Source organism: Nicotiana tabacum, chromosome 19 (genome assembly GCF_000715075.1).
Source record: "Nicotiana tabacum cultivar K326 chromosome 19, ASM71507v2, whole genome shotgun sequence".
Classification (NCBI taxonomy): domain Eukaryota; kingdom Viridiplantae; phylum Streptophyta; class Magnoliopsida; order Solanales; family Solanaceae; genus Nicotiana; species Nicotiana tabacum.
This window is the reverse complement of record NC_134098.1, coordinates 93,762,893-93,777,331: the sequence shown is the minus strand read 5'-3', so window position 1 is coordinate 93,777,331 and position 14,439 is coordinate 93,762,893. Positions and strand designations below refer to the sequence as shown.

Here is a 14,439-nt window from a genome sequence, read left to right as displayed (position 1 = left end):
AAATAAAGCCGGTTGACTCATTCCAGATATTTTCCTTCTCTCTTCGTTATGCGCTCTCTCTATCTCTCTTACCTCCATTGTTGCTCATCTCGAGCTTGAGTAAGGTGAGGGAGTGTGTAATTAACATTTACCTGTTTTATGAGAAACTTTTAATAAATATTTATTGTGCAAACATGTAAATCGAGGTTAAAAGTTAAAATTTTATGATTTATAACATTGGTTTGTTGAGGATGACGGCTATTGTATTATTTCTCACATGAAATATAAAATTGGTAGATCGTTTTCTTGTGAAAAGAAAAACATTTTCTTTCTATAAAATTGCTACATCCGAATCTAGTATTACAACTGTCTTGTCATAGACAGATAGTGTGTCCAAAGAAGCAAATTGTATTTTACCATGAATCAATCAAATGCAATAACATCTTCTCGACGCCCTCAACTCTTAAGCGTCACCTTAGAATATTCTTTTCGTACAATAATTTGTAACTAATCGTTTAGGAAAAATTATGATTGTGACTACAACAATTACAATAGTCAGATCTAAACAACTGCAATTGGTGATAGTGAGAAATCATCAAAATTAGTTTATGTCGTGTGGTAATTAAATTAAACAAATACAGCCTTTTGTTAACCTTTTTTTAAAGTAAGTTTTGTTTGTTTGGAGGTGTCATTCTTGGATTTTAAACCATTTGTCTTCATGATTTATAAACTGAAACATGATCACGGCATTCTCTTCTTATTTAGGTGTTACCACCAATAATTATGCAGAGGCACAAGCTATTAAAACGGGATTGAGATGATGCGTCGATCATGGCTTCAATACTCTAGAAATTGAATCTGACTATTTCATTTTGATCAAAATAATCAAAAAGGACATATGCGCCTCCTGGGAGATCAAGGATGTTATTGATGATATTCATTCTATATTAGCTGATGGTTCCTTCCAATTTAGTAACATATTCATGGAAGGAAATATTCCAGCTGACCTTCTAGCCAATCTTGCTGAACACGATAAGATCAATGCTTTCTTCAATGACGCTATAAGCTTATCAAGGAAGATTATAGCCACATTAGAGAATAATGCAAGGAATCGTCCAAACTTTAGAATTCGGGTGCGAAAGAACACCTTCATATGCGACCCTGACTGAATAAATCCTTTTGGTGATACTAAGCATTGAACTTAGTCCTTATTTTTGAAAGCTTTCAATTGTAATAGGAGAAACCCTCCTATGATGTATGTTTCAAAAAAAAAAAAAGATGTAACGAACGAAAGTCATTTTTATTTACTTTGTTTCACATGTTATATGAAGAAAAAAAAAATAATAATAAAATAAACTGAAACATGAGCATATTTGCATCTCTGCCCTCTGTTTCTCGGGTGACAAGAGTGAGTTACTCTAGTGGTAAGCACCCTCCACTTCCAACCAAGAGGTTGTGAGTTCGAGTCACCCCAAGAGCAAGGTGGAGAGTTCTTGGAGGTAGGGAGCCGAGGGTCTATTGGAAACAGCCTCTCTACCCCAGAGTAGGGGTAAGGTCTGCGTACACAGTACTCTCCCCAAACCCCACTAGTGAGATTATACTGGATTGTTGTTGTTGTTTATGTTGGCCCTCTGTTTCTCCTTTCTTGAAAGCGGGGTCTTATTTTGAGCACATCTAAATATAAATATAATAGTAACTTATTAGATAGAAATTGTAAATATAATACTAATGGAGGATCTCAGTAGCTTAGTTGATTGATTACCTGACACCTTATTGGTATGAGTTTGATTTCGATCTTTTAATCTTTTTCCTATTTTTCCTTCCCCTACCCCTATATATAATAAAAAAATGTTTTATAAAATATAATACACTAACTAAATCTCTCCCAATGTATGTGATTTTTATTTATTTATCAGGGGTCAATCTAATCAATTTTTTGACTTAAAACAATTACAACCTAAATTAATTCACAGTTTTAAAATTCAAATTAAATATTTTCAGAAATGTCTATGAATTAATGTAGAGAATCAAAACATTTCTTTTTTACTACTATAATTTTTTGACCTCACTTTCTTAATAGATTTGATTAATACTTAAGAGTAGTTAAATATTGCACCTCTTATATTTCAAATTCGTCATTCTTTTTAAAAAAGAATGGGAGTGAAATTCTTATCATAAAATGGTGAATAAAATATATTTTCAAATATTAAGTAAAATAAAGCAAATGAATATAAGAAAGAACATGACAACAATTTTTGGAGACTTTTGCAAGAAAAGAAAAGCTGGTTGGTTGGTTAGGTGCAGCGTAAGTAATTAGCTAGGATGGCGACACACAAGATCATTGCTCAACTCTAGTTATATTATGGCTACAAAATTGCCAACACATTGCTGAAAAATTCTAAGGTACACCTCCCAGGTTGAGTGACAAACAGTAATCCTCTGCCGCCGTTTCACTAATGAAGTGAAGCTTCTTGAACTCTAGCTTCTACTACTGCTAAAGTTTCTGTAATGGAATTGTAATATTTTAATTTCATTTGGAGGAAATTTGATCATCTTAAAAATGGCGTCTTTCCAGTTATTGAAGTCTCCATTCTCATTTTCTCAATCCAATCCTGATGTTTTTAGCACCATGGTCCGAAGGAGGTTTCTGCGTGTGAGGTTTCAGAGGAAAAATCCAATCTTGAATACATTTGTTGATACAAAGTTTAGGGTTTGTTGTAGAGTTCAAGACAGTGGAAACCAGAGTAGTAATGGTAATCTTTCTAAATTGAAATTTGTTTCAAAAAGCCTTTTTTTCTTTGATCAGAAAAATCCTTGTTTTTAGTGGTATTGGATATGATAACGTGTGTGACATGATTTCATTTCTAGCATATGTTTGCTTGTCCAGTTCCAATTATTTCAATTACTGGAGATATTGAGTTTGATGAAAATTGAGAGAGGTTGAATAATTTGTGGCTAGATCAGAAACCAAGTACTGATAGGTAAAGTGAAGTATCAGTTAATTGATTGCAAACAATTGCCTCCCGTTATGAGGTCCATAGGATTGATTGTCCTGGCCGTGATAATTAAGAGAAAACAGAAGAATTTGAAATATTTCAGGCAAAAGGGGAAAGCGTCAAACGTAGAATTAAATATTGGACGGGCTATTAGGTGAGCTATTTCCGTTGATCTATTCCAGAGTGATTGAACAATTCAGCTTTTGCTGGGAATTCCTACATATCTTAAGGTTGAATCCCTTAAAAATGTATTAAAACACAAAACGCAAGTCTTTGAAAGTTGCAGCAACTCTGGCTTCTCATTACAGAATATTTCTGAATGTTACTTGAATATACTCTTGATTTATTTAAGAAGAGCCTCAAATCCAGTGTTGGTGACTCACAGGTGAAGAACCTCCAGAGTCATTGTTCATGAAAGAGTTGAGAAGACGTGGCATGACTCCAACTTCATTGCTTGAGGAGACAAACACAAACATCAAAGAAGACGAGGAGACAATATCTAGGGAAGAAGATAGAGGCTTCTATAGAAGAAATGCACTCTCAACAGATTCTGGAAGAAATTTGACTAATCAAAGGGAGCAGTCTATGGCACTGAATAGTGAAGGCCTTGAGGTCGGCAGACTTCCTTCTCCTAATACATTATCTGAATTTAGTTCCAGATGATCAATAATGCCGTTCATTGTTAGTATGTATTTGGTGGTTCTTGAACTGATAATATTATGAGTTTCTCCCTTCACCTCGAATTTTTGGTCGCATTTTTTACTTGATATGTTTTGAAGAATAAAATATAGGAAAATTTGTATTTAAGAAGTATGACTTACCAAAAAGGAAAATAGGGCCTTTCTATTTTGGAACAGGAGTTGCAGTAATCAGCTTTTGAGAAAACAATCATATGAAAGATGTGCAAAGAGTTATTAAATATATTATTTTATACATTTTAATGAGTTGACATAATTTAAGTTCACTGTATATGGGTTTGTAACTGATGATCAGACATCTTAATTTGTTTTTTGTGTAGGGTCTGATTCCGCGGGCAAAACTTTTGCTTACTCTTGGGGGGACATTCTTTTTGTCATTTTGGCCGTTGATCCTCGCAACTATTGCTTCTTTCTCTGCTGTATACCTGGTAATTTATTTCGGGGATCTTTGTGTATGTTTCTGACATCTTTGGTTTAAAGGGGTAGCTGCAATTACTTAACTTGTGCATTTTATTTTTTTGCTATACCAAGTTTTTTGGGCTGCTTATCTTGGAATGACTTAAAAAAATCATCGAAGAATAAGAAAAAATATGTTTGTTCTCGTATGATACTTGTTTAGCTGTTCATTTGCCCTTTCTTTGGGGAGGAAGTAAGGTTTTTATTGATGAGCATCTGGAAGATGCAAAAATACAAAGTTACAAAAGTATAAGGCTCTCAACAAAAATACAGAGAGCCAACAAAATCTATCAGCTGATTTACATCATTAACATAATTCAATTTAATCCAACAAAAAGGATTTGTCAAACATCTTTACTTCATCTGGGTAATGTGCAAAGCCTTTCCATTGAAGCATTTGGAGCTTCTAACTGTTTTCTTTACTTTCCACAACCCCCAATTGGTAAAAGCTGTCTTTACGGAGTATGGTGTCACCCGATGAATACCAAGAATAGTGAGGAACATGTCCCAAATAATCCTGACAACTGTGCAGTGAAGAAATAAATGGTTGACATCCTCTACTTCAGTCTTGCACATGTTGCATCTGCTGCAAGTGTGAGACCCCTGTTCATGTGCCTTTTCTTTTAGCAGAGACATGTAGTCAACATGATATTAAATTTCTAAGTGTTATGGAGCATAGAGCTTTATCCTTATTTTACTATCTTGCAACCTAAATCTTTATATTGGTTCTAATATCGAGATTTAGGAAATTACTGGTGTGCCTGCTTTATCATTGTAGCCATCATGAGACGAGGAAGGTATATCCTAGTGATAAGGATCCTTCACCTGTAATCTTATGGTTGGTGGGTTGGTCACTAAGAGAAGGAAGTGGGAAAGGGCTATTTAATTAGGGGAAACTTTGGGGGATGGGCTTTACCTCATCAAAAAATAAACGGGAAAATAAATAAACTTATATAATAGTTGTGAAACGTATCGTGATTGTTTTGAGGTATTATGATTGTTCTAAGTAGAAAAATTTAGAGATGATGATTAAAGCGCAAAAAACAAAAAAAATTAAAAAAGAAAAAGAAAAATGAGCCAAAGAAAAATATCCAGCAAAAATGTGGCCAAACAAAGGTAGTACTCCAGATTGTATTCTCATCAATTCAAACTATGTGATGAGTACACATATATTATAAAAGTTAGGATCACAAATGGCATGATATGGACCTCCAAGAAAGCAGGGGAAAAAAGGAATTATACCAAAAATAAAATTCAGGAAAGAAACTAAAACAGGTACACGAGTTAAACGTACCTCACATGTTATTTGGTTTTGTGGAGGTTATATTTGAAGCGTGTTGAGCCCACTAATTCTCGTTTCCTATGCTTTTGGATGTATTATGATCAGCTGCCAGTTTTATTGATATTCCTGATTTACCATTGACTGCTTCCTTCTCTTTCGGCAGTATTTTGGACCTCAATTTGTCCACGATGCAAGCAACAGACTTGGTCCACCACCATATATTGATCCTTATGTACTACTCGAAGAAGAGAGGATATCACAGACAGCTCCGCCTCTAAATTGAGTAGCTGCTTGTTTCATAAAGTTAGACCCGTTCAAGTGTTAAGTAAAGGTTTCTATCTCATTTTCTGGTTGGACATTACCGTGATACCTAGATGATACTCATGTTAACTGAGAAATCTTATTTCTGTGACTGTAAAATTTGTAAAAAATGTGAACCAGATAAGATTTCCCATTCTGAAGCACATACTGTATATTCTGTATATTGATCCCTTCGATGGGAAGTCCCCAGAAATTCGTTAGAAGTCAAGCTTGATATGATAGCCCACGAGTTAGATGAGAGTGAGAGTCTCAGTCGATAGGATACTCTTGATTTTTTTCAACATGCTTCAATGAAGATAGTGATTCTATGTACTTGATGGTACTTGAAATTTTAATGCTATAGTTATAATATTAATGTGAAAACTTTATTCTGGATAGGATCAATTTATCAATTGAAGGTGTTCATCAGTCCTAAATTAGTACTTTTCTCATCCCAGTTGCACGATTGCTGAAAGAGTAAACTGTTTGAATTGATTATGAAGTGTTTAGGGAAAAATGTTTAGAAGGGAAATAATTTCCTTGCAAGTAGTCAAATTCTGTGTGCAATAAAATATAATCTCATATCATTGGATCCAAATGAAACCTATAGCAACATTTCATAACAAGTATTAACTGTATCAAACTATTGCAACACTGTAACACCAAAGCTAGGAAATAAGTCTTACAACATAGTACAAATGTTTATGCCTTTAAGTAAGTAAAGGAAAACTGTCCTGTATGTCACTAAATATAAATAAAAGGAAGGTTGAAAGATGGAGATTTTTTCTTCCATCCTTATTCTATACACATTAGTCACAGGAACTTCAAGACTCAGATTTAAAGAGCTGGAATTTCTGAAGAGACTTGATAAGGCCTTGAACAGATCCAGCAGCAGCAAGGAGCGAGATAATCAAGCACACAAGACTCAATATCTTCAACCAAATCCAGGTAAATGAATATTTAGGAATCTTGGCTTGTGCAATGTACATTTGAATTGGGAAATAGACAGTGAGTGGCCAAAATGAGGCTGCTCCCAGAAGCCCGACGAAATCGTTGAAGAATGGGAATAGCATGGCTAATATGGTTGTGAATATCACATATGCAGTTCTCCACACCAGCCTGTAAAAACTGAAAGGGAACAGCCCCAAGGGTGAAAGGTTAATCATATATTCTCTTGTTATGAATTTACTTTCTGGCCATTTCTGTTTGCTCCAACCTTCTACAAATGCAAATATTGGTTGACAGAACACCTGCAAACATATTATCAAACTGAGCTTGACATTGGATTTAAACTGATCTGTTATGTTAGACACTAGACGTGTCACGCCTGTACCAAGGATATGACCAAGCGGTCAAAGAAATGGGATAAAAACCATAGGGGACCAGAGTTCAAATCCCAGCAGAATCAAAATACGCTAGGTGATTTATTCCATCTGCCTAAGGACCCTTGTTTCCGAACTCATCACTTCAATACATAGACAAACACATTCCTAGTCACCGGGCTAGATTTATCCGGTATTTGTGCTGGTATAAGAAAAGATAGGGAAAAAAATTACTAGAGATGTTTGTTATGTTTGATGTTACCTGGTAAGCTCCAACAAGATGAACGACAATGCAGACATTAGCGAAATCAACAAGCCAGAAAGGTTCATAGAAACCGAATCCTGTTAAAAAGTTTCCAGGAGCTTTGTTTCCAAATGCAGCATACCCAATAAGTCCACAGAGCATGTAAAATATTGTTGACACAGAGATACCAATACAGCTAGCCCTTTTCATGTACTGATTCTCTCTTGGATGGGATTTCAGTGTGTCCTGTTGATTCAGTTGGTCACAAAACATTATTAAGTGGCTAGATAAAATAGTTTAGAAAACTGGTCTTAGCTAGTGGTTGTTAAGAGAAATATGCATTGCCTGAATTTCAATAAGAACAGTAGAGAAAGCATAGGCAAAGGCAATATCTCCAAGAGCAGAGAAGGTGTTCCACATCTTGTCTGTGCCTGACAATTCCTTTTCAATTCGTGTTCCTGTTAAGCTCGTGTCTCCATTTACTCCATCATCTTCCATGTCAGATAACAAAACATTTGTAAACCATCAAGAAAAAGAAAAACATTAAAAATAAAGGCTTAACTTTTATACGCTTAACACTGTGAAAAACATTACACTATGCGATCACCTTTTACAGCAGGTTGATTGTGTGTAATTTTTTTTTTTTTTTTACACTGTCAGTGAATAGAATATAAAGCTTAAAAATTAAGAATAGAACATGTTGGAAATGATACTAACTTGCAATCTTGGCAATAGAGAGACCAAGTCCAATGAAAGAATAAGCAAAAGACATAACAGCAGCAATGAGGGAGAGAAATGAAAGCTTGTGAAAGTTTGGGATTTGGCTTAGAATAATTTGGAAAATCCCAAATATAATTATGAAAGGATTATTTGACTCATGACAACCAGCAGCATGACCATGCTTATGAAAGCAATTTGATCTTTTAATTGCCCTGAAAGAAAAACATAGAATTAATCATGAATGATTATGATTGTGTACTAAACAAATTAGCCTATAAAAATTGTACTATAAAAATATTCTTACACCATGCTGATGGATGTGGTGATTGCATATCCAATGGTTATGCCAACAAGATTACTATATTGAGCTATTCCACATAGCTGAACTTTCATTCCTCCTGCATCCGTAGAAAATAATACGGCACAATAAATATTTAGAGATCTGTGAATCTGAATCTCGTTTATACTTTATACAATGCAAAATCTCTAATAAGGGATGTTTGAACTACTACTACTTTGAGAAAAAGAAAAAACGTTCATTGCTTCTTACTCTAAGTGCAGCTAATCTATGTGTTGGAGCATGAGGCACATGAACCCATGCTTCTCTTTATATACCATATATAATAATATTATTGACATTATTTAAATATACAAGTGTGCATTCAAGCTCAAAGAATACTATGGTTCAATAATTATTGGGTACGCCTTTACATTTGAAGTTAGAGTTTTTGTTCTCAGTTATCAGTTTTAGGCATGTCTAGTGCCCCTCTTGCGTTTTTATTAAGTATTTTTTCTTTTTTCCTTTATTTTTTTATTGGTTTATTCATTCCACATTCTCAAATCTAACAAGTTGAAATCCTCATCTCCCTTTGTCATCACAAAATTTTAAATAATTAAAATTAATAGCAGTGGATAATGTAGCATGGTTCAATGATCTTAGTATTTTTGATATGGAGTATAGCTACATATGTTATAAATCAATAAATTTATAAGAAAAAAAAATTAATTTTAACCTATAATTTCTAAATGCTAATGGATTCATGGAAAGAATTTTTAAAGGCTGAACCCGTCAAATATAAATTTTAAATTCACCTCTTTATAATAGTGCACACATCTTTTTGGAATCCTGGATCCGCCTTTGACGTTGACAATGTATTTTCATGATCATCGACACTGCTGCTTAGCTATACATGTATTTTAGTATGTTTACATGCCATTTTTCATCATGAAATACGCAACTATTTAGAGTGCATTTATTTTACTTAATGAACTCGGGTGTAATTATTCGTACTCTTTAAAACATTTTATGTCCTCCTTCATGTTAAGATTTGTCCCTTGTCGATCCATTTTTTCTTTAAAATAAAAATAAAAATAGAAAAGGACAATAACTCATTGAGAAATGGTTAAAATTGTAGTCAGAAACAAAGAATGGGACGGCAAAGTCTAGGCAGAAACATAACGAAAGAAGATAAGTGAATCATTAATGAAATCCTTATCACCAACAATGGCTTTATGCAAAGAATACTCAATTGTAATTAATGACCACAACCAACAACCCTTCTCTTTTTTGTTCTCCTGGGAAATTGACGTGCCTGATTTTTGGTCTAAAAAGATTAATGTGGCACATTATTTTTTTTAATTATGGTCTAAAATATATTTTTATATTTTAACACTATTTAATTTTGTTATTTTCATTTTATCTTGAATGAAATAACTTGTTAGGATCCACATTACGGCTCAAGTTTTATTTTGTTTCTTAGCCCCATAAAATCAAATTAAATTAGTGTTATTTTTCTCTTATTTTTTGAAGACCTTAAAAATTGTTAGATTTTGCGGATCTATGACCAAAGATACATTTCAAAGACAATGTCAAATATTCCCGTTGACCATTATCGCTTCAACTGAAAAAGTATCAAAACTTGATTGTTTAAGCCGTTACAAATCTAACTTATCAAGCGAAATAATTAATGTTTAACTCAAAAACATGACCAAACTCTTACCTCGAGAAACATGCATCTTAAAGATAAATGTCACATTGATCTCAGCACGTAAAAATAAATACATTCAACATAACACAAATTTTCGATGCGTTGGAAACGAAAACAACACAATCGTAATATTTTTTACACTGTCAATAATGCATAGAATTCGTACCGAGATGGGAACGAACAGCATCCATATAGGTGTAGTTGCGAGAGCCATCAGGGGCGCGATAACAGTCAGCAAGAAGGAGAGAAGTGAACCAAGTTATGACTGAGAAAGCAACGAGAGCAACTGGTCCTGCTATCCATCCCAACTGTGCTGTAGCCCATGCCAAAGATAACACTCCTGATCCTATCACCGCTGTTATGATATGGGCACTTGTAGTCAATACCGTTCCTGTAATTTCACAAAATTAATTATAATCACTTTGTAGTCAATACCGTTCCTGTAATTTCACAAAATTAATTATAATCACTTTGCTTTTAATTTGCAAAAAATCTCACTAAGATTTTGCAGAAGCCAAAATATTTAGTAACGGTGTTGCTCAAAACCAACTTTCATGTCTGGCCATCATATCCATAGGTATCGAATAACACCGCTCAACAAGGCACAGAATTCGCCTATTTTTTTTTTTAAATATAATGTAAATAGAATTCACCTACTTAATTCCCATTTCTTTGGGTTTCTTTTTTTGAAACAATCTTCAGCTACATCCTTTTAGTAACTTTTTCTATCTCCTTGTCTTTTTTTCTCTTTTATGTGTTTGAAGATTCTTCTTGTCGCCTCCTGAGTGAATTTTGCAACTTTTTTCATAAGTGCATGTGAAAAAGATGATCTGAGAAAAGAAAAAGTTTTTTGTATGGATTTGCATGATAAAATCTGACTTATAGAAATTTCAAAGATTTTCTAAGAATGCATGTATACGGAGAGATAAGAGGGATTGCTCATAGTCAGTAACAATTCCACGCAGATTGTGAGTTTGAATCACTTCCAACAAAAGGGATTAAAGGGGAAATCAAAGGGGAGGGAGGAGTTAAAAAAAGAGAGTATATATATGAAGAGGAATCTAGTGAGAAGTGTTTGAAAAGGGCAAAAAAACAAGGAGGAAAAAAAAGTGAAGGGATACAAACCAGTTCGTTTGGGGCGACCATCATCATCAAACTTGGAAGTATCATCAAATCCTCCTCCCATTGAAACACTTAAACTCCTCTCCATTTCTACTCTCTTCACTCTCTCTCTCTCTCTCTCTCTTCTTTCTTTTAATGCTAAAACTGGTCACATAAAGAGAAAATGGCAGTCATATATGTCTTATTTATATACACTGGACAACCAACACACTAAAAGATTCTAAAAGGGGCTTGGATTCTTTAGTGATGTAATAAATGGAACTGTGACGTGAGGCTTGTTTTTCAAGTTTTTTTTTTTTTTGTCTATTTCTTAAGTTTGTAGTAAATGTGACCGCTAACTCCGGTTGAATTCAATACACCTTTTACTATTTTTTACTTTGCGTAGAATTCAGAATCCATTAAGTACAATATTACAATTTCAGTAATTCCTTTTTCTCCTTTCATATGTCAAACAGTGTAATGATGATTAAGGCAAGGGCCATGCAAAATGCGGGTTAAGCACCAGATTTCAGGAAGAAATCATAGCCAGATTTATAATTAGTAATTGAAAAATAGCCACAATCGAAATTTAGCCATTTTTTCATATAAAAATAAAATCTGAACAAAAGCAGCCTTAAAAATCGGGAAAAAATCCAGCATAATGTGCTGGAGTTCCAACATAATATGCTGAAAGTTCATAACGCATGAACTCCATTAATGTCCATCATATTATGCTGGAACAAATTTCCGTGTGCGGTAGTTCCAACATAATATGCTGGAAGTTTATACGCAAGAGCTCCATAATCCAGTATATTATACTAAAACTTTCCATGTTTCAGCAAAATAATGGTTATTTTCAATAATTTTACAAACGTCGACTATTTTTTTAATTACCAATCCGAAAACTGGATAGCTCAAACTATTTTCTCCTAAATTTCTTGGTCTTAAGGGTATAAATTACGTAGGTCACCATCTACACATAGGAAACTTGATTCGTCGTCATTCAAAATTCGTGTAAAACTCAAACGTGTGACCATATATTATATCAAAACCTTGAATTTTTTAACATATCCTATATAACAACAAATGTACCACATTTGTCGTAGTCGGTTTCTTGCTTCTTTTTTTTTTTCCATTTCTCATAGGATATATTTTATGTTAAAAGGATTGGATGTTTTTCCTTTTGAAAAATAGTCGAGGTCGCTTTGTTGCTTAAATTTGGCATTAAAGATCTAATTATTCTTGTAGAAGTCAATCTTTTGCCAAATTAAGCAATAAGGAATTAAGGATCAAGTAGTGCTTCCAATGTTATGCCAACATTGAGGCCCAATTTCACTTTAACAGGCGAGCCGAGGTTGGTTTAAGTGGTAGCATCTTGACCTTAATTTTACGAGTTAGTGATCAAATCATGCTAGAAAGCTAAGTGAACATCACCGCTCGATAACTTATGTCTCTCTCGGGTGGTGAAATATCTTTATTACCAATTGACTGAAAGTTCAAATCACATGAATGATAAGTAAAAATATTATTAATTAATCCTCGTGGAGTAATGCTGCACACAACATTCATACGCTAATTTAACATTACTCCCTCCGGTTCACTTTAAATGATTTTTTAGCCTTTTTTTATGGTCCACAATATTTGATTTTTTCATATATCAAGAAGGAATTAACTTCTTCTTTCCAAAGTTGCCCTTGAACTAAAGAACCTAAGAGTAGTTTGTTATAATTCCAATGAGCAAATTAAGATTAATATGGTCAATTTCATTGTTAATTAATGCTAAAAGGTAAATTCTTTAATGTGTGTGAAAAACGCCAAAAAATCACTTATAGTGGAACAGACACAAACAAACCTTCTAATTTTTCCCAAAATAAGAACTGCTTATATATATATATATGCCCAGTTGTTTGAGCTCCGTTGAGAATGAGATGACGAAACAGTATTTTATTGCTGAATGCTGAAGATAAATAAAGAAAGAAAAGAAAGCATAATTCCCCTTCATCTTAGGACTGTCTCCTTAAATGGTGCAAAGGAGGGAAGTCAATGCGGATACCTTAAAACACAAGCAATGTCGTAATTAGAATGATATCCTCCGCCGACAAGTGTGCACGTCCTGGTTGACGTTCCATGCTTTATTTCACCAAAACTCAGGTAGAAATGCACCATAAAAGTCGGTGAAATTAAAGATCAAAGATTTTTTTTTTTTTGTTCTTTTCTATGTTCTTAATGGTGCGTGATATGTGCATTGAGTTTAGGAAATTTTTCCAATTAGAAGAGAACTACTCTTATATGTAATAAAAGTTCATTTAAAAAGTAATATGAAATGAAAAGAAAGGGAAAAAGAAGCACAAAATCCTGGCATGCACTTTAAAGATTGTGTTTCTCTCTCTCTTTTTTTTTTTCGTAGTAGAAATCTCAATATCTATAGTTATATGAACTTTTCGTTTGTTATTAGTATAGTACAATGTTGGAATATTATGTTGTTTACAAGTATTTTGTGGGACCTGCTTTGAGGATGAACAATTCAACTTTGAGTAGATTAAGGACATATCCCTATAGAAGATTGCGTTGTGTTTTGGATTTGGTGTTTAATATGTGGCGTAAAAGTTACTTATTTAATTATTTTGTAAATGTTAAAAGTTCATTCAATTTGTAGAGAATTTATCCAAAGAACACTTCTGACATAAGCTAAAATTTATAGTTTTTTGAAACTGCAATTTAGTTTTAAAAGTTAAACCTCATTTCGAAGGCAAATTTGCTTATTATCGAATCTAAGAATTTTTTTTTTGTTTTAGGTTGATTTATTATGTTTATATTAATGTTACTAGAAAGTAAGAAATTATATACATAATTTCTGTTAGAAGAATATTTTCTTTCTCTAAACCATATTCTCCTCATCCACCGAATCCCAGAACCCTTAATTGGAAAATACTATCATTATTAATTATTTTTTAAAATGTGAACAATCTCATTCACCGTCAATCTCAAAAAGAACGATTTAGTTCTTTGGTCCTATTTAATTTTAGGGAAACTTTCATAAAGAACTGCAGTTTAGAGTCTAATTATCATGCGTAACTATAGTTTGCCTAATTACCATTTAATTGTTACCAGCTTGCATCACTTGTATTCAGACGCAGAACAAATACATTGTGTGTCAATTGTATTCGTTCGCGCAACGAATACAACCAATGTAAAATATAGGGCGGTACAAATGATACAACCTGTATACAGAGGCGGAGCCAGAATTTACAGCTTATGGGTTCGAGATTCGAATCATTTTTAAGATATTGGGTTCTAAATTAATAATTATACATATTTAATAAATTTCGTAAAACAAATACAGTATTTAAACC

The 14,439-nt window shown here is 33.5% G+C and overlaps 2 protein-coding genes across 2 annotated transcripts; one reads left to right on the top strand and one right to left on the bottom strand.

Moving 5' to 3' along the window:
• Positions 1–2,365: 2,365 nt before the first annotated feature.
• On the top strand, positions 2,366–6,124 carry LOC107776739 (uncharacterized). The gene is made up of 4 exons (XM_016596651.2): positions 2,366–2,732; positions 3,361–3,587; positions 3,994–4,101; positions 5,575–6,124. The coding sequence occupies exons 1-4, from the start codon at positions 2,540–2,542 to the stop codon at positions 5,692–5,694; spliced, it is 648 nt and encodes a 215-aa protein (XP_016452137.1). The 5' UTR covers positions 2,366–2,539; the 3' UTR covers positions 5,695–6,124.
• Positions 6,125–6,345: 221 nt separating this feature from the next.
• Positions 6,346–11,246, bottom strand: LOC107776740 (amino acid permease 6). Its single transcript, XM_016596653.2, has 7 exons — positions 11,111–11,246; positions 10,152–10,376; positions 8,302–8,395; positions 7,995–8,209; positions 7,623–7,768; positions 7,296–7,523; positions 6,346–6,961 (listed from the first exon to the last, which is right to left on the bottom strand). The coding sequence occupies exons 1-7, from the start codon at positions 11,193–11,195 to the stop codon at positions 6,536–6,538; spliced, it is 1,419 nt and encodes a 472-aa protein (XP_016452139.1). The 5' UTR covers positions 11,196–11,246; the 3' UTR covers positions 6,346–6,535.
• Positions 11,247–14,439: the final 3,193 nt, after the last annotated feature.